This window comes from Aquarana catesbeiana, linkage group LG04 (assembly GCF_042186555.1).
Source record: "Aquarana catesbeiana isolate 2022-GZ linkage group LG04, ASM4218655v1, whole genome shotgun sequence".
Taxonomy (NCBI): Eukaryota; Metazoa; Chordata; class Amphibia; order Anura; family Ranidae; genus Aquarana; species Aquarana catesbeiana.
In genome coordinates this window covers 45,137,039-45,164,767 of record NC_133327.1, presented here as the reverse complement: position 1 = coordinate 45,164,767, position 27,729 = coordinate 45,137,039, and the positions used below count along the sequence as shown (strand labels likewise).

The 27,729-nt window shown below is 44.8% G+C and overlaps 1 protein-coding gene across 1 annotated transcript in view; it reads left to right on the top strand.

Moving 5' to 3' along the window:
* LOC141141362 (squalene synthase-like) overlaps window positions 1-27,729 on the top strand; it is a 77,305-nt gene that overhangs the window by 36,799 nt on the left and 12,777 nt on the right. Inside the window, exons 3-7 of the mRNA XM_073629026.1 lie at window positions 9,901-10,084; window positions 11,463-11,591; window positions 14,618-14,809; window positions 25,811-25,987; window positions 26,593-26,745. Coding sequence (XP_073485127.1) covers window positions 9,901-10,084; window positions 11,463-11,591; window positions 14,618-14,809; window positions 25,811-25,987; window positions 26,593-26,745 — 835 coding nt within the window. The remainder of the gene's footprint in view (window positions 1-9,900; window positions 10,085-11,462; window positions 11,592-14,617; window positions 14,810-25,810; window positions 25,988-26,592; window positions 26,746-27,729) is intronic.

Below are 27,729 nucleotides of genomic sequence, written 5' to 3'. Positions count from 1 at the left end.
ACTAAGCTGGGATATATATATATATATATATATATATATATATATATATATATATATATATATATATATATATATATACTGATACTGCAGCTAACAAAATCAGCTGCCTGCCTGTAGTATGAGAACACCACCAACCTTCTGCAGGTAGCTTTAGCTGAACACTGTGCAGAGCTTGCAAAAAACTAACTTGTAGCTTATTCAGCTGCCTGCGGTAGTGATAGGATCAGGAAAACACCACCAACGTTCGACAGGTAGCTTTAGGTGAACACTGTGCAGAGCTCGCAAAAAACTAACTTGTAGCTTATTTAGCTGCCTGCGGTAGTGATAGGATCAGGAAAACACCACCAACCTACTACAGGTAGCTTTAGGTGAACACTGTGCGGAGCTCGCAAAAAACTAACTTGTAGCTTATTTAGCTGCCTGCGGTAGTGATAGGATCAGGAAAACACCACCAACCTTCGACAGGTAGCTTTAGGTGAACACTGTGCAGAGCTCGCAAAAAACGAACTTGTAGCTTATTTAGCTGCCTGCGGTAGTAATAGGATCAGGAAAACACCACCAACCTTCGACAGGTAGCTTTAGGTGAACACTGTGCAGAGTTCACAAAAAACTAACTTGTAGCTTATTTAGTTGCCTGCGGTAGGTATAGGATCAAAAAAACACCACCAACCTTCGACAGGTAGCTTTAGGTGAACACTGTGCAGAGCTCGCAAAAAACTAACTTGTAGCTTATTTAGCTGCCTGCAGTAGTGATAGGATCAGGAAAACACCACCAACCTTCTATAGGTAGCTTTAGCTGAACACTGTGCAGAGCTCGCAAAAAACTAACTTGTAGCTTATTTAGCTGCCTGCGGTAGTGATAGGATCAGGAAAACACCACCAACCTTCGACAGGTAGCTTTAGCTGAACACTGTGCAGAGCTCGTACTACACTAACTTGCAGTTTTAGCTGAACACTGTGAGGAGGATGCACTACACTAACTTGTAGCTTAAGCTGAACACTGTTCAGAGGATGCACTACACTAACTTGTAGCTTTAGCTGAACACTGTGAGGAGGACACACTATGCTAACTTGTAGCTTTAGCTGAACACTGTGCAGAGGTCGCACTACACTAACTTGTAGTTTTAGCTGAACACTGTGAGGAGGACGCACTACACTAACTTGTAGCTTTAGCTGAACACTGTGCAGAGGTCGCACTACACTAACTTGTAGCTTTAGCTGAACACTGTGCAGAGGTCACACTAAACTAACTTGTAGCTTTAGCTGAACACTGTAAGGAGGACGCACTACACTAACTTGTAGTTTTAGCTAAACACTGTTCAGAGGATGCACTACACTAACTTGTAGCTTTAGCTGAACACTGTGCAGAGGTCGCACTACACTAACTTGTAGTTTTAGCTGAACACTGTGAGGAGGACGCACTACACTAACTTGTAGCTTTAGCTGAACACTGTGCAGAGGTCGCACTACACTAACTTGTAGTTTTAGCTGAACACTGTGAGGAGGACGCACTACACCAACTTGTAGCTTTAGCTGAACACTGTGAGGAGGACGCACTACCCTAACTTGTAGCTTTAGCTGAACACTGTGCAGAGGTCACACTATAGTAACTTGTAGCTTTAACTGAACACTGTGAGGAGGACGCACTACACTAACTCTAAATAGTCTAGCTGCCTGACTGTGGTACTAATAGGATCAAAAGAACACCAGCAATCTTCTTCAGGTAGCTGTAAATACTGTAACAAGACAAGCCTGCCTGTCAGTAGGAAGATAACAGGAATGGATCTAGCTAAACTGAATACAGTGTGTGTGTGTGTGTGTATGTATATATATGTATATGTGTATATATATATATATATATATATATATACATACATATACACAACACGTGAGATGCATGCATATATATATATATATATATATATATATATATATATATATATATATATATATATATATATATACACAATACACTGTAAGTGCAGCTAACTCACTGACTGTCCTGCCTAATCTAACTAACTCAAATGAAATGACACTGTCTCTCTGTCTATCTAAGCACGCTGGAACATACTACACAGGGCCGCCGTGCAGGCGGCCATATATAGTGTGGGGCGTGTTCTAAACCCCCTGAGCCATAATTGGCCAATTATAGCTCTCTCTACTGATGGCGCTGTGATTGGCCAAGCATGCGGGTCATAGTGCATGCTTGGCCAATCATCAGCCAGCAATGCACTGCGATGCCGCAGTGAATTATGGGCCGTGACACGCCACACGAATTTGGCGTGTACGGCCCATAACGTTCGCAATGGGGCGAACGATCAAACAGCTGATGTTCGAGTCGAACATGGGTTTGACGCGAAGCTCATCCCTAATGTAGAGGTTGTAGGTCACCTCTTAATAAGAGCAGCGCCATACCTATCCCCTCTTTTTCACATTTCTCTTAGATTTACCTTAGGGTGAATTTATTGATAGAGGCTGCAGCTCCTCAACAATTTTTTCATCCAATCCATGTGCGACTCATACATAGTTACATAGTAGGTGAGGTTGAAAAAAGACACAAGTCCATCAAGTCCAACCTATGTGTGTGATTATGTGTCAGTATTACATTGTATATCCCTGTATGTTGCGGTCATCCAGGTGATTATCTAATAGTTTCTTGAAGCTCCAACTTCACTCCAATCCAGTCCTTACTCCTTAACTTGGCCAGAGGAAAAACTCCTAGTGTAATACCGTCAAATGTTTAAGTAAAAAAAAAACAACTGAAAACTACTTGCAAAACTTCAGAAAAGTAAGCATATACCGATCTTCTTGACAACAGTGGCGGCTGGTGATCAAAATTTTTTGGGAGAGCACAAACAAACTGAAATTAAACTGTTAGTAATGCAGGACTGTAAATAGCCATTTATTAGGTAATTATCATTACAGCTAGATAAAAACTGTGCCCATCATATGCAGCCTTACTGTGCCCATCACAGTAGGCCAATCACATCCATGTTTCAAGTAAAATAAAACGACTTAACATAAGGTGTCCTCATCAGAGCCCCCTTTACAGCAGGTGCTCCCCCCCTCGTCGTACTTACAGCAAGTCGCCTTCCATCCACCTTCGGACCAGCCAGGATGAGTCAAACTGGAAGTGAAGGCACAGGACCCACCAATCACACACCACAGCAGGGAACAATGCTATAGAGGGAGTGTTCAGAGCTCAGCACCCCGAGGACTTTCAGAACTTCTTGTTTGCAATCACGTGATTGCAAACCGGTCATGCTTCCCATAGCAGCTCTATGTCCTGTGCCCTGCACACACTTAAAGGGCCATTATTTATTTTTTTAACTGATTGCAGCACATCATGCTTCCCATAAACCTGTGTCTGGAATTCCACACACACTTATGCCCCATACACACGATAGCATTTTCCGACGGAAAATGTTCTATGGGAGCTTTTCAGAAATTCCGACCATGTGTAGGCTCCATCGGACGTTTTTCATTGGAATTTCCGTCACGCAAAATTTGAGATCTGGATCTCCAAATTTTCCGACAACAAAATCCGTTGTCGTAAATTCCAATCGTGTGTACACAATTCCGACACACAAAGTTCCACGCATGCTCGGAATCAAGCAGAAGAGCCGCACTGGCTATTGAACTTCATTTTTCTCGGCTCCTCGTACGTGTTGTACATCACCGCGTTCTTGACGTTCAGAAATTTCCAACAAGATTTATGTGTTACCGTGCATATGCAAGACAAGACAAAACCTATCGTATGTACAGGGCATTAGAGGGCCAGTATTTATTTTTTAAATTTTTCTCTTTTGAGTAGCTTTGGGGTTGTGGGGCGGCTCCCCTGCGCCCCTTTTGGCGGGTCGCCACTGCTTGACAATGTCTTTTGAGATGAAATGTAAGTCAGGGCAAGGCAGAGCTTGTGCTGACATCGCCCACACCTGGCTGGAGCTGGCACCAGCAGCTTAATCTTATATGTGGTTACTCTTCTGAAGCTTTGTAAGTAGTTTTCGTGTCAGTCATTTGATGATATTACACTATTGGAGTCTTTTTTTTTTTTTTTCTCTGGCCAAATTTTAACGGAGAGTAATTGTCCGTACACACGGTCGGACATTGATCGGACATTCCGACAACAAAATCCATGGATTTTTTCCAACGGATGTTGGCTCAAACTTGTCTTGCATACACACAGTCACACAAAGTTGTCGGAAAATCTGATCTTTCTGAACGCAGTGACGTAAAACACGTACGTCAGGACTATAAACGGGGCAGTAGCCAATAACTTTCATCTCTTTATTTATTTTGAGCATGCGTGGCACTTTGTGCGTCGGATTTGTGTACGCACGATCGGAAATTCCGACAACGGATTTTGTTGTCGGAAAATTTTATAGCCTGCTCTCAAACTTTGTGTGTCGGAAAATCCAATGGAAAATGTATGATGGAGCCCACACACAGTCGGAATTTCCGACAACAAGGTCCTATCACACATTTTCCGTCGGAAAATCCGACCGTGTGTACGGGGCATAAGGACGACTGGATTGGAGTCTCACATTGGAATACTGCTTGTGTTTTCTATGCCATAAGATCCTTGACGCAAGATGCATGCAGCTTCATGCCTAGTTGGACCACCTATAATTTGAGGGAACCACCTATAATTTGGGGGTCAAACGATCTAGTAAGAGAGAAGCACCTGATTGAGCTAATTTGGTTTATATTTGCATGATTTTTGGATATTCACACAGTGCAACAATATGAGGCATGCTGGGACTGTGACGTTTTAGGGGGCGTGGTCAACATCACCCAGTGACCACGCCCCCTAAAACGTCACAGTCCCAGCATGCCCAGGGACTGTGACATCAAAAGGGGGCGGGGTCTCCGCCTATATAAGTCACAACGCAGCCCTCGGAGAGCAGTCCAGCCGGAGAGAGCGTCGTGTCAACATCTGGAGAAGAGAAGAGAAGAAGCCCAGAAGCCCAGAAGCCCAGAAGTCCGGACCTCTGCTGGCAAGAGAGCTACCTGAAGACAGCAGAGGAGCCGGCCGAAGAACTGGAACACCGGGAGAAGAACCAACCGGACGCCGGGAGAAGATGAAGCGGAGGGACCCCCGAAGCCGGAAGAAGACCCCCGAAGCCGGAGGAAGATCCCCCCCCCCCGGAGCTGTTTAATAAAATATTTTAAAAACCTGTGTAGTGTGTTTTATTACTTACACTTTTTTCCTAGGTAAATGGGTAGGGGTACCATGTACCCCATACTCATTTACATAGGGTGGGGGGCCGGGATCTGGGGGCCCCCTTATTAAAGGGGGCTCCCAGATTCCGATAAGCCCCCGCCCGCAGACCCCGACAACCAACGGCCAGGGTTGTCGGGAAGAAGCCCTTGTCCTCATCAACATGGGGACAAGGTGCTTTGGGGGGGGGGGGGGCGCAGGGCGCCCCCCTCCCCCAAAGCACCCACCCCCATGTTGAGGGCATGCGGCCTGGTACGGTTCAGGAGGGGGGGGGGCGCTCGCTCGTCCCCACCTCCTTTCCTGACCGGCCAGGCTGCGTGCTCGGATCGGGGTCTGGTATGGATTTTAGGGGGGACCCCACGCCGTTTTTTTCGGCGTAGGGGCTTCCCTTTATAATCCATACCAGACCTAAGGGCCTGGTATGCCCCGCGCTCGCCGCAATAGGAAAATTTGTTTTTCCTATTGCAGCGAGCGTGAGATGCAATACCCTGCCCTCGTGTTGTATCTGGTCCGTCGGACCAGCCTACACACGAGCGGGCTTTCCGTCGGACCAGCACACACACGAGCGGACTTTCCGCCCGAAACTGAGTCCGGCGGAAAGATTTAGAACTTTCTTCAAATCTAGGTCCGGCGGGCTTTTGGGAAAAAGTCCGCCGGAAAAGTCCGCCGGTGCCTACACACGGGCGGATTGTCCGGCACACTCTGGTCCGCCGGACCAAGTATGCCGGAAAGTCCGACCGTGTGTACGCGGCATTACTCACATCTTCAATCTCTCCCCTCTAAAACATGCGCAGTTCACTCCCATAATTAAAAAGCCCTCACTGGACCCCACCAAGCTGAACAACTTAAGACCCATCTCATTGCTCCCACTCACCTCTAAACTTCTAGAAAACTTAGTCTGCAACCGTCTTAGCTCCTACCTCAGTGAAACTAACCTTCTTAACCCCTTACAGTCCTGGCTTTTGCTCGCTGCACTCCACGGAATCTGCCTTACTAAAATTCACTAAAGATTTACTAACTGCTAAAATCAATAGCCAGTACTCCATACTCCTACTACTTGACCTCTCTGTGGCCTTTGATACTGTTGACCACCCGCTCCTTCTCAATAAACTACATTCCCTTAGCCTCTGAGATTCTGCGCTATCCTGGTTCCCTGCCTATCTATCACAGCGCTCCTTCAGTGTTTACCTACAACTGTCTCCTCCTCTCCATTGCCCCTTTCTGTGGTGGTCCCCCAAGGCTCTATTCTTGGACCCCTTCTCTTCTCTATCTACACCTCCTCCCTTGGCCACCCGATAACTGACCCACGGCTTGCAATACCACTTATACGCCGATGACACCCAAATCTATCTGTCTACTCCTCACCTCACTCCTTCAGTTTCCTCTCACATTACTTACTAACTGACATATCAGCATGGATGTCGCACCACTTCCTTAAACTAAGTCTCTCTAAAACTGAGCTATTAATATTCCCCCCCGCCCGCGCCCCCCTCCATGATTTTTCCATCAAAATCAACAATGCAACTATCAGTCCCTCCCCTCCTGTAATCCTAGACTCTGACTTGTCATTTCAGCCTCAAGTCCAATCATTGTCAAAAGTTTGTAGAATTCGCCTCTGTAATGCCGCGTACACACGAGCGGACTTTCTATCCTACTTGGTCCGGCACACTTTCCGACGGACTTTGTCCGCCAGGTGCGCCGGACTTTAAAACGGACGGACTTGCCCACACACGCCGGGACTTTCCGGCGGGCTAAGTCCGCCCGTCTTTCCGACGGACTTTCGCCGGAGTTCCGGCGGACTTTCAGAATGAACGGACTTGCCCACACACGGACAAGTCCGTTCATTTTGAACGTGACTCAGGTGCGACGGGACTAGAAAAGGATGTCAATCTTGCCGCTTTTATCGGCGAGATTGACACCTTACTAGCCCCGTCGCGGGGCATACCAGGCCCTTAGGTCTGGTATGGATTATAAAGGGGAACCCCGCTACGCCGAAAAAACGGCGTGGGGTCCCCCTAAAATCCATACCAGACCCCGATCCGAGCACGCAGCCTGGCTGGTCAGGAAAGGGGGTGGGGACGAGCGAGCGCCCCCCCCCCCTCCTGAACCGTACCAGGCCGCATGCCCTCAACATGGGGGTGGGTGCTTTGGGGGAGGGGGGCGCCCTGCGCCCCCCCCCCCAAAGCACCTTGTCCCCATGTTGATGAGGACAAGGGCCTCTTCCCGACAACCCTGGCCGTTGGTTGTCGGGGTCTGCGGGCGGGGGCTTATCGGAATCTGGGAGCCCCCTTTAATAAGGGGGCCCCCAGATCCCGGCCCCCCACCCTATGTAAATGAGTATGGGGTACATGGTACCCCTACCCATTTACCTAGGAAAAAAGTGTAAGTAATAAAACACACTACACAGGTTTTTAAAATATTTTATTAAACAGCTCCGGGGGGGGGATCTTCCTCCGGCTTCGGGGGTCTTCTTCCGGCTTCGGGGGTCCCTCCGCTTCATCTTCTCCCGGCGTCCGGTTGGTTCTTCTCCCGGTGTTCCAGTTCTTCGGCCGGCTCCTCTGCTGTCTTCAGGTAGCTCTCTTGCCAGCAGAGGTCCGGACTTCTGGGCTTCTGGGCTTCTGGGCTTCTTCTCTTCTCCAGATGTTGACACGACGCTCTCTCTGGCTGGACTGCTCTCCGAGGGCTGCGTTGTGACTTATATAGGCGGAGACCCCGCCCCCTTTTGATGTCACAGTCCCTGGGCATGCTGGGACTGTGACGTTTTAGGGGGCGTGGTCAACATCACCCAGTGACCACGCCCCCTAAAACGTCACAGTCCCAGCATGCCCAGGGACTGTGACATCAAAAGGGGGCGGGGTCTCCACCTATATAAGTCACAACGCAGCCCTCGGAGAGCAGTCCAGCAGGAGAGAGCGTCGTGTCAACATCTGGGGAAGAGAAGCCCAGAAGCCCAGAAGCCCAGAAGTCCGGACCTCTGCTGGCAAGAGAGCTACTTGAAGACAGCAGAGGAGCCGGCCGAAGAACAGGAACACCGGGAGAAGAGAGCGGAGAAGAACCAACCGGACGCCGGGAGAAGATGAAGCGGAGGGACCCCCGAAGCCGGAAGAAGACCCCCGAAGCCGGAGGAAGATCCCCCCCCCGGAGCTGTTTAATAAAATATTTTAAAAACCTGTGTAGTGTGTTTTATTACTTACACTTTTTTCCTAGGTAAATGGGTAGGGGTACCATGTACCCCATACTCATTTACATAGGGTGGGGGGCCGGGATCTGGGGGCCCCCTTATTAAAGGGGGCTCCCAGATTCCGATAAGCCCCCGCCCGCAGACCCCGACAACCAACGGCCAGGGTTGTCGGGAAGAGGCCCTTGTCCTCATCAACATGGGGACAAGGTGCTTTGGGGGGGGGGGCGCAGGGCGCCCCCCTCCCCCAAAGCACCCACCCCCATGTTGAGGGCATGCGGCCTGGTACGGTTCAGGAGGGGGGGGGGGCGCTCGCTCGTCCCCACCCCCTTTCCTGACCGGCCAGGCTGCGTGCTCGGATCGGGGTCTGGTATGGATTTTAGGGGGGACCCCACGCCGTTTTTTTCGGCGTAGGGGCTTCCCTTTATAATCCATACCAGACCTAAGGGCCTGGTATGCCCCGCGCTCGCCGCAATAGGAAAATTTGTTTTTCCTATTGCAGCGAGCGTGAGATGCAATACCCTGCCCTCGTGTTGTATCTGGTCCGTCGGACCAGCCTACACACGAGCGGGCTTTCCGTCGGACCAGCACACACACGAGCGGACTTTCCGCCCGAAACTGAGTCCGGCGGAAAGATTTAGAACTTTCTTCAAATCTAGGTCCGGCGGGCTTTTGGGAAAAAGTCCGCCGGAAAAGTCCGCCGGTGCCTACACACGGGCGGATTGTCCGGCACACTCTGGTCCGCCGGACCAAGTATGCCGGAAAGTCCGACCGTGTGTACGCGGCATAACATCTAAAATTTGCCCCTTTTTACCTTATACACCTTATCAACTGCTCAGTGTCTGCCAACCCTCTCCTGCAATCCCTACACTGGCTCCCAATCACCCAGCGAATTCAATTAAAAATATTAACCACAACATTCAAAGCCATTCACAACTCTGCCCCGAGCTACATCACCAGTCTTGTCTCCAAATATCACCCAAATCATCCTCTCCGCTCTTCTCGAGACCTCCTACTCTCAAGCTCTCTCGTCTCCTCCTCCCATGCTCATCTCCAGGATTTCTCCAGAGCCTCTCCCATCCTCTGGAACTCGCTACCTCCACCTGTCCGGCTATCCCCTACTCGTGCTACCTTTAGGCGATCCCTGAAAACTCGTCTCTTCAGGAAAGCCTATCACGTCTCCAACTAATCTTTTACCACTTCCATCAGCTCATTCCCCACAGTTACAACCTTTTGTACCACCTGCCCCACCCTATTAGATTGTAAGCTCTTCTGAGCAGGGCCCTCTTAATCCTCTTGTATTTTATTGTTTTATAACTGTATTGTCTCCCTTTTATATTCTAAAGCGATGCGTAAACTGTTGTCACCGTATAAATTAATAATAATAATAATTTAGTGTTGTGTGGGTTTTTTTTTTTCCTCAATGCGCAGTTTTTATAGATTCATTGTCATAATTTTATGCCTGTTTGGTGTATATGGGTCCTCTGTCTGTACTCCTCAGGCATGCAGCCTGTATCTTCTATCTGGTTATAAGGGCTGTAGACACTGTGGAGGATGACCCGACTATCAGTCTGAAGACCAAGATCCCCATTCTGACAAATTTCCACAACTTCCTGTACCAGCCTGACTGGAGGTTCATGGACAGCAAGCAGAAGAATCGCATAGTTCTCGAGGATTTCCCAACAGTGAGTCAAGTTAGAGACTCATTTATGTGAATTCTATTACCATGCAGCCACTGTTTGTTTTTTTTCAAAGCATCATTATTGGGCTATTTAGTACATTAATGCAGTAAAGTATATACTATTCGCTCTTAGACGTGAAGTACACCCTTAGATTTTTGGTCAGTGTAGGGCTCCCTTACGTAAATGACTAGTAGTGAAGTGCCTACTTACATTGGTAGTTGGTGGTCCCTGTAGAGCCAGCTTACCTTGGTCATTAGTTGTCAAGTGCTCCTCTACTTTTGGTAGGCAGTGTAGTGTTCCCCCTACATAGGCGGTCTATGGAGAATTGCACCTTTTTACATTGGTGGTCAGTGCAGGAGGACCCCCCCCCCTCTTACATTGGTGGTTGGTAGGGCTCTTTCACATTGGTGGCTAGCGAAGTGCCCCCCCATACTTTCATAGCCAGTGGATACATGCCCCTTTAAATTTGGTAGTCAGTGGGGGAAGCACCCACTTATGTTAGCAGTCAGTGGTATAGTGCCTCCTTTAAATTGAAGGTCCGTGGTGAGGTGTCCTCTTAAGATTGTGTATTGCCCCCTCACATTGATGGTCCATGGATTACTGCAAAGATATTACAAAGCAGTTGGTCTGCATAATAATAAAAATAAATTTAACTTCTCTAGGTACAAAATATAATTTTGGAACATTCATAATACAAGGCTTTAAAACAAGGGTGACACTACAAGGCTTTAGAACAAGGGTGTCAAGCTCCACTTTATCGTGGCCGCATCAGCAATATGGTTGCCCTCAAAGGGCCGGATGTATCTGTGAGACCATATAAATGTACCTACTCTTGATCTTATTAAAAAATTGCCTATGCATTCGATTATTACTGAACCAGCACAGAGCTGTAGCGGATGATGCAAGTCTGAAAAGGAAGGTTGCACGCTGCTGGTTTCATCCACAAAAACTTTATTGGGGACTTCTCAGACAGAAAATGGTTATGCCATGGTGTTCTCTCTGAGCTGCCTCCAATAAAGTTCCTTGTAGATGATACCAGCAGTGTGCAACCCTCCGTTTTCAACTGGCATAGAATTGTAATATTCTCATAATGTCCTGAACTACCCCGACCTCCATTAGAAGTCAACAGTCCCCCACTCTCCCTTGTATGACAAAGCACCCCCCTTACGTGAGGGCCACCTGAAATGGCCTGAAGGGCCTTGTTTGGCACATGCTTTAGTTTAAGAGCAACTTTTCTTAGTGCCTAGCCTTCTATAGGCAGCCCACACACCCCATGGTAGTAATGTGCTTCCCATTAAGCATTAGAACAAAACATTTTTGACCAGTACAAACAAATCTTTCTGATTGCATTTCATTACTTTGTTCTCCTTCTTATTCTAAGATCTCTCGGGAGTTTAGGAATTTGGCTGTGGTCTACCAGGAGGTGATTGCCAATGCTGTTCGTGAGCTAGCGCTGGGGATGGTGGAGTGCCTACCAAAGCAAATAGAGTCTGTACAAGATTGGGACAAGGTGAGAAATAAGATTGCTAGTAAAGAGGGCATTTACAATATTTAGCTTACTTCATTCATACCCCATGTGCTGATCAGATTGTAAAGGTGGGACTTTATTTGTTGGTGTGCGGTTTTTCTTTTTTTTTCTTTTCTGCCATAGAAGATTCTCTTCCTGCTTGAAAAGCTCCCTCCCCCACTAACAGTAGTGATAAGGGAGGGGACAGACATGGCTTTACTGGATGTGGGGGGGTCTGATCGAAGAATAAAGAAGTCCATAATCTTCTTCCTCCCCCTCGGTTCCCCGGGATTCTCTCTTCCTTCCCCGATTCACCACCTCTGAGCGGGGGAATTCTGACACAGATCGCCAGTGAAGTGCTGAGATCGGACCTTCATAAGCTGGCCATTTCTGTGTCAGTCAGTTACAGCTTCTCTGTGTGCAGAGATGATCAGCGGAGAACATGTTCTCCCCCGATCATCTGTTTCATAAACCATTCATGAACTGAGATCAGCGGCAATCCTCTGGATCACCGCTGTTCAGTTTAATAAAGGACACCTAAAGCCGATGTTCTATCAGAATAACGTTGCCCATGAAAATGTAACGGAAGTGACATTCCGACCAAAAACGCTTTCTGCCCATGCACCATGCATTCCAACATGGCCACTATGCATTCCAATAGGCTTCCTAATCTGACAGAACATGAAGGCAGCAGCGGACATTTTGTTACACCCAGTCAAGTGTTGAATGCCCCACTTATTTTAGCAATAAACTCCCATTTTATACTAAAATTTACTATTTCACTGTGACCGAGTGTCAAAATGTCCCTCGCTGCCTTATGACTATCAGTTTGGTGCTGTGCAGGGTGTACCAAGATGGCCATCGCAACCTTCTGACTGCAGGCTTGTGACTGCTTTTTAAATTCAACATCAAAACAGTGTCACAGATTTAAAAATACTGCATTTCACTATATAAGGTGAGTTTACTGCTAAAATAAGTGTGACATTCAAGACTTGCCTGGGTGTAACAAGATGTCCGCTGCAGCCTTCCTGTTCTGTCAGATTGGGAAAACTATTGGAACTCATAGTGGCCATGTTGGAATGCATGCGCAATAAGCATTTTTTGTTCGTAATGGCACTTTCGTTGCATTTTTTTATTTTTTTAGTTTGCAAAGAATGATGGTCAACAGTTGCTTCAAAATCTTATACAGTAGCTGTTTGCTGCCTTTATAAACCGACTGAAGGTGAACAGGGTGTAGTCTAAAATGTTAACACAGGTATTTTTACTTTAAAAACAGTTGATAATCTACAATTTAAGCCCCCTCTGTCCTAACTAGGATAAAGCCCTTTCCTTTCCTGGTGCTGAGCCCCACCCCTTGTTCATCTGTCGAATGCCAAGCCCAATTGAAGTAACAAAGTAAACATGCAATCAGATGAACATTGCATTAACCATCTCCATTTTTAGTCTTTCTGTGGCGGTTGTGCAGGTAGACAAAATTACAGACTGTTAGGCACTAGAGCAGGGGTCTCAAACTTATGGTCCTCCAGCTGTTGTGAAACTACAAGTCCCATCGTGCCTCTGCCTGTGGGAGTCATGTTTGTAAGGCTGGGTCCACACTGGTCCGACAAACGCTCCGACATTGGGAGCTCATGTCGCATGACGTGTGAAATTCAGTGTGTTAGTTTTGATTGGTCAAAGGACAAGTGTACTATCTGAAAAGTCGGATCAAAGTAGTATCCTGTTCATGAAAGTCGGATGGATGTAGGACCAATGTAGGATCAATGTAGGACCAATGTAGGACTGATGTCGCAGAGCAAAGTAGGATGAAGGTCGTACTACTGTTGTGTAGTATAGTGTGAACCCAGCCTTAGGCTGGCTTCACACTGGTCCGACAAACGCTCCGACATTGGGAGCTCATGTCGCATGACGTGTGAAAATCAATGTTTCTCTATGGGAGCCGTCTTAACTGGTCCGACACAAGTCAGTCCGACTTTGAAAATGCTCCCTGTGCTACTTTGGTCCTACTTTGATCCTACTTCAGCCCATTGACTATCACTTAAGTAGGATCAAAGTCGGATCCTTGTCCTAACCATCCGACTTTGGCATCCGACATTGTGTTATTTCCTGCCCCCTGCTGTAGCCCCTCCCATTGTGTGTTAGTTTTGATTGGTCAAAGGTGAAGTGTACTATCTGAAAAGTTGGATCAAAGTAGTATCCTGTTCATGAAAGTCGTATGGATGTAGGACCAATGTAGGACCAAAGTAGGACTGATGTCACAGAGCAAAGTAGGATGAAAGCCGTACTACTGTCATGTAGTATAGTGTTAACCCAGCCTAACTGTCAGTCCTGCGATGCCTCATGGGATTTGTAGTTTCACAACAGCTGGAGGGCCACCAGGTTGACACACCTGCACTAGAGAGACCGGTTCATGCAGTAATCAGCATTCATTAAGGAATGATCTGACACATCTCTCTTCCGCCACAATATAGGTCTGTTTGAGGACACTTGTGATGAGAGGTGTAACTGTAAGGCCCCTTTCACACTAAGGCACTTGTAAACTGCCAATAAAACAGTGAGCGCATTTGAAGAGCTTTTGAAGAGCTTTCCATTCATTTCAATGGAGGGGGCGTTTTTTCACCACCCTGCCAGCGCACTGCCCCAGTGTGAAAGCATTTTTTGATTTTAATGGAAATAAGTTTTTGTGAGCTTTTCAGGCGCTTATTTTTAGCGTGAAAGCACCTGAAAAGCGACTATGTGTGAAAAGGGGTCTTAGTGAGTTCTGCCAGCACAGAGCACTGGAATGTGAGGACAGGGATCAGCATTTTTCACTGAGATGATGGTATTTTATGGTATTTCTATGACTTTGCAGCATAGTATAGAAAAAAAATAATCACTGTTGCCCTACAGTTATCTATCTCTATCTATTTTATTTATATATCTATATATCTATATATATCTATATATATAGATATATAGATAGATATATATCTATATATATATATATATAGATATATATCTATATATATATAGTGGTGTTTTTTTTTCCACAGTACTGTCATTTCGCATCTAGTCCAACTGTAATTGGCCTGTCAGTAATGTTCTCTGTCTCAGGGCTGGAAGACCCCATAGTAGGAGAGGACACAAGGGTCTCCATCTCTGTAAGTCTGTTAATGCAGAAGATCAACGTCATCCGTGATTTCTTGGAAGACCAGCTGAACGGACTAGAGTTGTGGCCAAAAGAGGCGAGTATGGGTTTTCTGCTCACTGTAATCAGCCTGTAGCTAAAATTCAGTTTTGGGTAGAATGCTTATTTAAATTTAAATTAAATGTGGCCAGGATACACCAAGCAGTAAAAGTGCTATAAAATAAACCTTGGCTGACCTCTGTAGCTGCAGGCACTGTGGAAAAGTTTATAGACAAAGTTTACAACAGAGGCATTCTAATGGGTAAAAGTCACAGAGGCAACAAACACATTTCGGGGCCTCATTAGTCCACATTCATTAGTCCTATAGAGGCAAAGGAAAAAAGCTATATGTTAAACCTGGCTGCATTCAAATAAGAATATTTTGCATTAGGCACATTTTGGTTATTGCGCCTCATCTTCATAACCTTAGAGGTATGTGTTCTGTAGTCCTGCAGAGGAGAACTTTGGTAGGGCTGACAACACTACTTGGAATTTCAGTGCCACTGTGTAGTCAACTCAAACAGGACTGATGGAGCTCACTAAATTTTTGGAAGATCAACAGGGATTTTTCTGTTCTTGCATTGTTGGAAACAAAACATGGTGGAATGTGCAGATGTTTTTTTCCTGTCATATCCAGCACTGGAGGTGGCTATTGGCCATTTCATAGATGCAGTGCTAGTTCTGAAGAGGGCTTACCACCTTGTGTAATTCTTCAATAATTTGTCTGCTCTATGGTCACAGATTGGGGTACAGAAGGCACAAGGGAGGCCAAACTTTGTGAAAGCTATTGCCATCTGTTGTGTGTCCTCAGAAATTGACCAGCTCGCCACCAAATATAGAAAACCCAATGTTTCCTAATCCCAGCACAGGAACTGAGATTAAAGTAGAACTATGGGCAAAACATTTTAATTTTGGATGGGGTAAGGGAGAGTTATAACCTCTGTCCGTTTTTTTTTTTTTCACCATCTCTGTCCCATTGCGGAGATTTTGCTTCACTTCCTGTCCCATAGCCAAACAGGAAATGAGAAGAAATCTCTGCAAATTAAAGGAATTTCTTGGGGACCCCCAGTTTACCAGAACTAGTGTCCCATTGGAAGATTTCCCATCTATTACTTTTTTGGGGTCCTCTTTTTACTTTCACTTTCAATGATCATGGTAAACAGGACAAAGAGGCTGAATCTCATTAATGGGGGCACAGACAGCAATAAAAATTAACAGGGGCTCTAATCCCTCTCCACTCCATCCAAAACAAAGTTTTCCGTTTAGTTATACTTCGAGGTTACCGCAACCACCTGCACTTTGTCAACTGGGTTGGTCTGCCGCCAAGGTTTTGAGGCACCCTGGAGTGCTGTTTGAGTTCGGGAGGGGGCTACAAGCATTTGACCCAGTTTACCCAGGGGTTTTTTTTGCATTTTGCAGGGATGTGTGATGGGTAAACTGTAATGGGTGGGGCTCTGATGGGAAAATTCTGTAGTGATGGTGGACCCTGATGTGATTGGGAAATGGGAGGGACTCTGCCATGGGGGGGATGCTAACATGAAGGAGTCTAATGTGATGGAGGGACCTCTGATGTGATGAGGCCTCTGACATGAAGGGGAAACACTGATGTAATGGGAGTATCTCCGATGTGAAGGGGTGAAGTTTAGATGAGTAATTTCATCAAGGTGGGTTGTATGCATCACCACAGGCTCAGGTTTTCCATTGATAACTAAAATCTACACACTTTAAAAAAAAAAAAAAATCTAGATTGTGTTGGCAGGTACTCACTATTTATCAGTTATTGGTTTGCGCATTAGTGTATTCTCTTACTATAAAAAATATCCATCCCCGAGTCTTTTTACACTCCCTAGGACTGAATAGTTTATTTCCTATGCTGAGATCCCCATTGAGATATTTGTAGATTTCCATCATGTCCCCTCTCAAGCATCTCATCTCCAGCGAGAATAAATTTGGTGTTTGCAGCCATTTCTCGTAATTGAGGTGCTCCAGTACCCTTATTCGTTTCGTTGCCCTTCTTTGGACTCTCTAGCTTCAGCACATCCCTACGAAGGGCTGGTATCCAGAACTGGACAGAATTCCAGATGAGGACTAACCAGAGTTTTATGAAGTGGCAGAATTATAGTTTTGTCCCTGGAGTATATCCCTTTTTTTTTTTTTTAAATGCATGCTAATATTTTGCCTGCTTTGGTAGCTGCAGCTTGGCACTGCATGCTGTTTCTCAATCTGTCATATCGCACCCCTAGATCCTTCTCCATCCTCGCTTCTCCCAGCTGTTCTCCACCTAGTGAATATTTTTAATTTATGTTTTTTGACCCCAAGTGCATTACTTTACATTTCTCCAAATTAAACCCTATTTGCCATTTGTCTGCCCACTCTATTATATTCAGGTCTTTCTCTGCAAAATGTATTACTCTGCTTATAGAATTGGTCCCAAGACAGAACCTTTGGGTACCCCACTCGCCACTCCAGACCAGTCTGAGTACATGTTATTTATCACTACCCTTTGGAGCCGTCCCTGTAACCAGTTTTTTTTACCCAAGCACAAACACTGTGGTCCAAGCATGCAAATCTCCGCTTGTAAATTAAGCGTTTATGGGGGACTGTAGCAAATGCTTTTGCAGAGTCTAGATACACCACATCCACAGGCCTCCCTCTATCTAGATGGCTGCTCAGTTCCTTGTAGAATGTTAGCAGATTGGTCTGGCAGGAACGTCCTCTCGTAAACCCATGCTGATTGCCAATAATGATATTCTTCTCAGTAAAACTTTGGATATAATCCCTAATCATCCCCTCCAATAATTTTTCCGCTATTGATGTTAGGCTGACTGGCCTAGAATTCCCAGGAATACAGTTGTGTTCATAAGTTTACATACCCTGGCAGAATTTATGATTTCTTGGCCACTTTTCAGAGAATGTGAATGAGAACACAAAAACATTTTTCACTCATGGTTGGTGTTTGGCTGAAGCCATTTATTATCAATCAACTGTGTACTTTTTAAATTATGACAACAGAAACTAGCCAAATGACCTGGATCAAAAGTTACATACCCCAGTTCTTAATACCGTGTATTTCCCCCCTTAACATCAATGACAGCTTGAAGTCTTTAGTGGTATTTGTGGATGAGGCTCTTTATCTTAGATGGTAAAGCTGCCCATTCCTCTTGGCAAAAAGCCTCCAGTTCCTGTAAATTCTTGGGTTGTCTTGCATGAACTGCACGTTTTGAGATCTCCCCAGAGTAGCTCAATGATATTGAGGTCAGGAGACTGTGATGGCCACTCTTGAACCTTCACTTTATTCTGCTGTAGCCAATGACAGGTTGACCTGGCCTTCTGTTTTTGGATCATTGTCATTTTGGAATGTCCAAGTACGTCCCATGCGCAGGTTCCTGGCTGATGAATGCAAATGATCCTCCAGTATTTTTTGATAACACTGCATTCATCTTGCCATCAATTTTGACCAAATTTCCTGTGCCTTTGTAGCTCACACATCCCCCAAAACATCAGTGTTCCACCTCTGTGTTTCACAGTAGGAACTGTGTACCCTTCATCATAGACCTTTACTCCTCTCCAAATGTAGTGTTTATTGTTGTGGCCAAAAAGTTAAATTTTGGTCTCATCATTCCAAATTACTTTGTGCCAGAAGGTTTGAGGCTTGTCTCTGTGCTGTTTGGCATATTGTAAGCAGGATACTTTGTGGCATTTGCATAGTAATGGCTTTCTTCTGGTGACTCGACCATGCAGCACATCTTGAAGTGCCTCCTTATTGTGCATCTTGAAACGGCCACACCACATGTTTTCAGAGTCCTGTATTTCATCTGACGTAGTTTGTGGGTTTTTCTTTGCAATTTTCCTGGCAGCTGTGGCTGAAATTTTAGTTGGTCTACCTGACTGTGGTTTGGTTTCAACAGAACCCCTCATTTTCCACTTCTTGATTAGAGTTTGAACACTGCTGATTGGCATTCTCAATTCGTTGAATATCTTTTTATATCCTTTTCCTGTTTTTATACTGCTCAACTACCTTTTCCCGCAGATCCTTTGACAAATCTTTTGCTTTCCCCATGACTCAGAATCCAGAAACGTCAGTGCAGCACTAGATGAAAGAGGCAAGGGTCTGTCAGGAGTCCAGAAACTTATTGACCTTTTTATACACACTAATTACAAGCAAACCAATCACAGGTGAGGATGGTTGCCTTTAATAGCCATTTAAACCCCTTTTGTTTCAACTTGTGTGCATGTAAACTTTTGATCAGGGTCATTTGGGTAGTTTCTGTTATCATAATTTAAAAAGAGTAAACACAGTTGATTGATAAATGACTGACTAACTAACTTGACTGAGTTTAAGTGTTTCATTGACTCCGGCCTCTGTTAGCCACGTGATTATATCAGAAGCTATTACATAGTAGGTGAGGTTGAAAAGACTCAAGTCCAACCTATGGTTGTGTCACTAACTACAGCTGCCGTCAGTAAACACTTTTTCTTGCGTAAAAACTGTGGAGAAGAAGGCATTTAGTAAGTTGCCTCTGTCATTTGTAACCATCCTCCCATCCTCGTCTTTTTAAGTGTGCAATGTGCTCTGATTTTGTCTTTTTACTGTTAATATATCTGAAAAATGTTGGTTATTTTTACTCTGTGTCTCTCATAATCCTTTTTAGCTGTCCTGATTGCGATTTTACATTTCGTGTTGCATTCCTTGTGCTGGAATGCTGATGGTGACCCATTCTCTTTATATTTTTTTAAAGGCCATACTTTTCTCCTTGAGGCTACTCACATTACGGTTTAACCACCCAGGTTACATTTTTGCTCTTCTATTTTTTTTGCCCATTGGAATGCACTGTTTTGATACCTTTTTGTTTAATATGCTCCTAAAGCATTCCCATTTCTGTTTTTTTTTTTTTTCCAGAATTTGGTCCCAATTAATGTCATGTAGCAATGACTGTAGTTCAGGAAAATTGGCTCATTTGAAATTAAAAAAAAAAATGTTTTTTTGTACTACCCATATGCCTCTTTTCCTGTGATTTTATCCTAAACGTGATCATCTTATGATCACTAGATCCCAAGTGGTTGCATATGTCCACATCTGAGATCAGCCTTAGATCATTTGTAATTAATAGATCTAACAGGGCATTTTTTCTAGTTGGGAATCCACCAATTGGGACATGAAGTTGTCCTGAAAAACACTCATGAAGTGATGGGCCTTTAGTGATAGAGCTGTTCCCTCTGCCCAGTCGATATCGTGATAATTGAAGTCCCCCATTATGATTACATTTCCATGTTTCCCTGCCATTTCTAACTGATAGTGATTCCAGCTCTTCCTTCTCCTTCATGTTGGGTGGCCTATAGCATACCCCACTTTTAATTTCCCACTTGCTTCCTCTTTGAAGTTCTACCCATACTGATTCCACCCCCCATCCTGCCATAATGTCACTTCTCTCTACCACCCTCACATTTGACATATATCAAAAAAAGAGTTGAAAAGGGTTTGGGACTTTGAATGACGCGTCAGTTCACTCTGGTGTGTCGTTGCTCACTTCGGCTCATTACATGATTAACCTTGGATCCCAGGACCCTATGAACTGATCACTGTCTAATTGGTAATTAGAATTTACCTCTAGTTGCACTGCACTGTTTGTTTTATTCAACCATTCTTGGTGATGCATTTATATCCTCTTCACTTCTTACACCTTTCTATTCAACCTCTTCTGGTGATGTGTTTATATCCTCATCACTTTTCACTTCTTACACCTTGGCTACCACCAATACTTTTTAGTACTTCAATCCCCCTGTTCTTTACCGAGCACAGGACACCTTGCACATGGCATACTATAACTATATATAATAAAAAAAAAAAAAAACATACTTTCAGAAGTCCTTCATTGATGGTCTCAGCACTTATGGTCACTCTGACTATTTCAACTTCTTGAAATCTGTCTCCCCTGTATTTTCTTAATGGACAGCAGGCCCAACTGTTCTCCTTTTTTCTTACGTTTTACATATAGAGACACCCCTCCTCCCCTCTTCTACCTTCCCTGTCCTTTCGATACAAGGAATACCCTTGTATATTGGCCAGCCAATGGTGTGAGCAGTCAAACCAAGTTTCAGTTATTTCCACAAAGTCTAAGTCTTCATGTAATAGCAGCTCCTGATCCACTATTTTGTTAGCTAGACACCTAGCATTTGTGTATACTCAGTGTACTAAGAGTGCATATTGTTTTCCCCCATTTGTTTCTCCTGTTTTTGTGTTTTGAATTGCCCACTCACTTACCCTGGGATTAGTTGTTATGGGTGTATTTTCACTGCTATTACTACTGCTGACTCTCCTATCACCTGCTCCCTGTTGGCTATCGCTTTGTGTGATCCCTCCCCCCCAACACCTAGTTTAATAGCCCCTCCAGCTTTGTGGCCATCTTGCTTCCCAATAGAGCTGTACCATCCCCATTAAGGTGCAGCCCATCCTTACTAAAGAGCCACAAATATGTGATGTGCTGAACCGGAGCGCCCGGTAAAGAACACTGTTCGGCAACCCAGGTCTTTCTGACAGATTGCCCTCTCTATCCTCCTAATAGTCTACCACTACCAGCACTTGTCTGGCCTTATCTGTCACCACTCCCCTCCTTACTGGAGCTGTCACTTTCCTGGCAGCTAGGGGAGGGTGCCTGCTCCATCACTGCCACCCCTGAGCTTATATCCCCAGCATGCAACTTGGTATATCTGTTGGGGTGTACCAACTCAGGACTGGCCTCCCTAACAACACTCTTCCCTCTACCTCTTCTCCTTTCTGTCACCCAGCTACCTACCTCTGGTTCCCATGCTTCCATCTCTCCAACCTCCTCTAGGCTGGCCCCCACCAGCACCTGCTGGGTAATGTCAAAGCTCATCTCCAGGTTGCTAATGCTTCTCAGTGTTGCTACTTGATTCTCCAGAACCAGGCTCTGGGCTTCCGGAGAAACAACTCTCACAGCTCGCACAGCAGTATGCGCCCTGGATTGGTTCATCAAAGAATGCATACATGGCGCAGGATGTGCACTGAGTGGCATCACCAATCCTGTTGGACATTTTACATTTTACCCTCTTTTATTGGGGAAATTGAGTAGACTAACTATTTGTAATCTACCCTATTCCCAGCTCTCTAATCCTAGTGCACCCACAATATGCAGGCTCTCACAGCACTTGGGTGTTGGCCAACACACGGGAGTTGGCTTTTTCTACACCAACACATCATCTTGATATAACCATCTGGTCCCTAGGTGGTTTTATAGGCCCGAACATGCAATTTTGTATCCGCATGCAGCACAGTTATTACTATCAGAAGGATTAACTTTTATCTCCCCAAGAATAATAATTTCAATCTTATGAGATGAAACCTCTCCGATCCATCTGATCTTTGGACAATGAGTGACAGTTTTGTGCCCAGCAGTCAGAGCATGGGATATTTTTTTTATTTTATAGGTGGCACAGTGGGCCATTGGTTAGTGTTTCTGCCTTGGGGTCCTCAGTTTGAACCCCAACCATGTTTGCCTGAGAGTACTCCGGTTTCCCTTGCACATTCCAAAGACATGCTGGTAGGTTAAGATAGAACTAAAGGCAAAACTTTTTTCCCATCTGTTGGAATTCAACATGAATATCAGATTTCTGGATTTTGTACACATATTTCATTACTCCCAAGAGAAGCCAGGCTCCCATGGTTTTTAAAAGAATGAGAGTTTCTCACTTCCGGGAGGACAGGATGCTGCTCCCCAGGTTGGAATGTAGCCCGTTAAGCTTCTAGCTGCGCATGACAATGCTGGCTCTGATCTGTCTATGAGAATCTCCTGATTAGCTGCTATGCAAGCAGACTTCAAAGAGAACTAAACTGACAGGGATGATAAATGAGTTGAGATACAGGAAATCATGAACCCAGGTATCTGTGGAATTTGACATGGGTCGGATGATGGCAGTTCATGGACAAACACTGCCCCCCAGAGGCCAGTTATGGCAAGACGGTCAATGTTGTAGCCTGTTGAGGGAACGCCCCAGAGACACTGTGATTCGTCCAAAGGCAAAGTTGGGCTTGTTCCTGTCACTCTACCACACACTTGATGTCATTCAGTACAGATGGCACTGGTAGGTTTCACCCTGAGCCGATATAGTGTAACTGTGTGAAACTGACATGTAACAAATGCAGAGACAAACTGTCAAAATTCAGCGGTGATGTCGGGTGGGACCCAGCAGCTCTCAAACACCAGCCAATGATTGGGTTGCTTAAGGGGGCAGGGCCACATACACATAGCCGTCCGCCCAGATCCCATCCCATTGGCTGGTGTTTGATAGCTGCTGGGTCCTGCCCTCCCCCAACATCAACGCTCAATTCTGACAGATGGTCTCTCTCTGCATTCAGTTACATTACATGACAGTGTCACACGCTTTACACAGCACTCTGCGCTGCTCTGCCAATGGAGTGTGGGGAAGGGAGGAGGAACAGGCACGGTGCGGTCAGTGTTGAGTATTGGCCTAATTTCATATTAATCGCCCAGTGCCGATTTCTTAAAGGACATATATCAGCCGGCTGATATATCGGTCGACCTCTAGTCTTAATGCTTTTACATGCATTAAATGGTTGGGAGTTAAGTCGATTCATTGAGAAGAATTTATTCTGACCATTGAAATGCATTAACGCTAGGCGTGCTAAGCTCTTGAGCGTTAACACGTGCTTAGTTGCATTTACAAGTATCAAGCAGGCTTTTCTCCTCTGCAAACTGTGCTGCTCCTGGACGCACTGGCAGAGGCTTTTTTTTTCCCCCCTACCTTTAAACTTTCCTGCCACTAAATGTTGCTAAAAGTCTGTGCATGGAGGGACGTTTAGAGGCAGGGGGAAAAACACCAGATGCCCCTAAGAGCAGCTTCCAAAAACATCCAGTGTGCATGAGGCCTAATGGAGGACATGAGAGCAGACTGTGAATGTGCAACATTTTTGGTTTGGGATGTACAGATATGCTGTAGAAGACAATATGACACTGGAAACTTGGTAGACTTGAGGCTATTGCCCTAATAACTGTTCCTGCTACAGTGCAAGTGGAAGTGTCCTTCGTGCTGTTAATGAGTAATAGTGAAAATGTGTAGAAAATAACAAAAGTGAGTGATAATGGGTAATAGCTACAAATACTATTGTGTGATGATGTCTTACGAAGACAACAGCTAAATCAAAAGTGTTCACATTACACTTCAATGGAATAGTTGAGGTAGAAAGATCTCGCGTATAAAATCTATTCACACATAATGTAAAATAACTAATAATAAAAAATTACAAAAAAATGATTAAAATAGTGAAAATACTGTGGATAAGATAAACATGAAATATCACAATAAGCCATATATATAGAAATGCAAAACCAAAGTGAACTGTGCTTGGTGTCAATGTATCAAGGATAAAGTTCATAAAGTGAACAGGTGAATAACTGAATTTGGCTGTGAAGCTTCATAAGTTGGCTGGAGTCAAATTAATTAATAGATGGGTAAAGGTTCATGTAGGTCTTCATGAAAAATATACCGACAGCATTAAGCTCTCAGAACTCTCACCTTAAAACCAATAAAATCAGGCATCATTAGGTGTCTTATGTTGGGTCTGCATATTGCATCTCAGTGGTATTCAGACATTCCCATCTGTTGGTGGTGGCTTAGTTCTTTTCCTTCCCGCTCCTCATACAATAGATATGCCTATTAGAGCAAATTCCACCAAGGCTCGAACGGCCCAGTGGAAAAGAAAAGGGGAAAAAGAAAGCCTCCAATGGTGTAGTATTCGGGTAAGTAAACAAGTTTTAGTTACGGGCTAAAAAGTGGTCGCTTACATTTAAAAACAATAAAAAATCGCATGTACAGAAGGAACGGCGTTTGGGGCACCTCCTTACATGACTTCCAGTTTACGTCTGCTCTCCGCCACGCCCTACACGTTACGTCACCACTCGTGACTTCATCTGGGGACGAGCGGTGACGTAACGCGTAAACGCCGTTCCTTCTGTACATGCGATTTTTTATTGTTTTTAAATGTAAGAGACCACTTTTTAGCCCATAAATAAAGCTTGTTTACTTATCCGAATACTACACCATTGGAGGCTTTCTTTTTCCCCTTTTCTTTTCCACCGGGCCGTTCGAGCCTTGGTGGAATTTGCTCTAATAGGCATATCTATTGTATGAGGAGCGGGAAGGAAATGAACTAAGCCACCACCAACAGATGGGAATGTCTGAATACCACTGAGATGCAATATGCAGCCCCAACATAAGACACCTAATGATGCCTGATTTTATCGGTTTTAAGGTGAGAGTTCTGAGAGCTTAATGCGGTCGGTATATTTTTCATGAAGACCCACATGAACCTTTACCCATCTTTTAATTAATTCAACTCCAGCCAACTTATGAAGCTTCACAGCCAAATTCAGTTATTCACCTGTTCACTTTATGAACTTTATCCTTGATACATTGACACCAAGCACAATTCACTTTAGTTTTGCATTTCTATATATATGGCTTATTGTGATATTTCATGTTTATCTTATCCACAGTATTTTCACTATTTTAATAATTTTTTTGTAATTTTTTATTATTAGTTATTTTACATTATGTGTGAATAGATTTTATGCGCAAGATCTTTCTACCTCAACTGTTCCTGCTACAGACTGCTGAGGTCCAAGGGCCACGCATCATATACCAAAGTGCTTGCAGGTTGGGCAACAGGGTCCTAGATTTGGTGCTAGGTTTGAGGAAAGTACACCTTCATGTGCGGTGTTGCCAGAGTTTGCTCTGCCCAGGACTAGCACCCGTTTCAGAAGTTGGTCCTTTTTAAACCCATCTGTTTTCAAGTATGCCACCTCTAATCCCCAACTCATGAGTACGGCCAGTTGAAATTTTCCAAAGCAAATGGTATTACCCAGAATTCTTTGTACATGGCTGCGAATCCTTGGGAAGGAAAGATTGACCATTGCCTTTTTATTCCCAATGTTGACCTCAGACTTATGAGCTGTATGTGATGGAAATAGTTTGAGATAAACCTATGATTAGCAGCTGATGTCTGTCGCTCGGCCTGTAACAGGTGTGGAGTAAATATGGGAAGAACTTGTCTGACTTTACCAAGCCAGAAAATATTGTGCCAGCCGTGCAGTGTCTAAACGAGCTCATCACCAATATCCTGCAACATGTGCCTGACGTCTTGCTGTACCTGTCCCGACTGCAAAACCAGAGAGTGTTCAAATTCTGTGCAGTCCCGCTGGTAAGTAGCCAAAGTTCTGCGGTAAATGGTAGTGTTAAGTTGTTTTGTAGTGAGTAAGAATAGATTTTCTTCCAAGTCATGGATGATCTTCCTTTCAATTGTAGCCCAACTACAGCATTTCCAAAATTATTCCCCCTCAAGTTAAAATAAGAAAGCCGCTCCCACAGCAGTGCTTACCCCATCTCCGCTGCTGTCCTCTGCAGACTTTGCTATGCAGTCCAGTGCTGGTCCTTTTCTGCATTTGGCTAATGCCCACCATCATTCAACCCACTTCCTGTGACCCCAAGGCATCAAGGTCTGGGCCAGTTGATCGGTATCAAGATGGAGTGAGGCACACAGAGACCAAGTAAAGTGGCGCTGTTATTTGGTTAATTAGAAGTAACAAATCCTGTGGAGGGCTGCAGCAATGTGCTTAACAGTTCCACAACAATATGGCCTCAGAGTCAACATGGGTGACTTGGGTACAACCATTCTCTGCAACGTTGACAGTACTGTAACTCAGTCCCAGCACTTGAGGTATCACTTTAATCATGCTTAAATTCAGGGCTGTCTTTAACATTCATTGCACCCTGGGCCATAACTGTTCTGACCGTGTGTTTTTATAGATGATGGCTATCGCTACATTGGCCACCTGCTACAACAACCAGCAACTGTTTAAAGGAAAGGTAAAGATCCGGAAGGGCCAGACAGTGACTCTGATGATGGACACTACGGATATGCAGGCTGTAAGAGCCATCACATGTCAGTATGTGGAGGAGGTATGGATGTCTTATGATTTTTAAACCCTTAAAGCGGATAACCTAACTGTAAATAATCCTTAAGGCAGATATTAAAGCGGTTCGTATCATGCCCTGTACACATGGTCGGATTTTCCGATGGAAAAAGTGTGATCGGATTGTGTTGTCGGAAATTCCGATCGTGTGTGGGCTCCATCGGACTTTTTCCATCGGAATTTCCGAAACACAAAGTTTGAGAGCAAGATATAAAATTTTCCGACAACAAAATCCTATCATTTAAATTCCGATCGTGTGTACACAAATCCGACGCACAAAGTGCCAGGCATGCTCAGAATAAATTATGAGATGAAAGCTATTGGCTACTGCCCCGTTTATAGTCCCGACGGAAGTGTTTTACGTCACCGCGTTCAGAACGACAACTTTGTGCGGCCGAGTGTATGCAAGACAAGTTTGGCCCAAAATCCGTAGGAAAAAATCAGATGGATTTTGTTGTTGGAATGTCCGATCAATGTCCGATCGCGTGTACAGGGCATTAGACTAACTGACTCAATTTTTACCTTTTTAAACCTTACTTTGTCACCCTAGGGTGTGTGGGTTTTTTTTTCCTCTCTTGTACCTTGTTTCTGTAGTGAGCAATGCCTTTTACTATTCAATGTGATATACCCACCAGACCTATGAAATTCTGGCTGAAGCAACTACAGGGATCTCAGTTCTTACTGATGTAGCACTACCCCTGTAGTAGCCGCTGGTTAAGGGTCTTCTGTTCTTTGCCTTGAACTCTATAAGATCTTCAGCCCTCTGACACACCAGGTTGAGTGTACAAAGCATGCAATACCACTAGAAAATCACAAAGTAATATCTGGTAACCATTGATGCTACCATGCCCAAGAAAACAGGCACTGAACCAGTTGGTAAAGGCAAAATTAACACATTGTCTACTGACATGGTGGGTAAAGAGGCAAGCGTAAAAAAATAGATTAACACCGTTTTGCATACAGAATGATT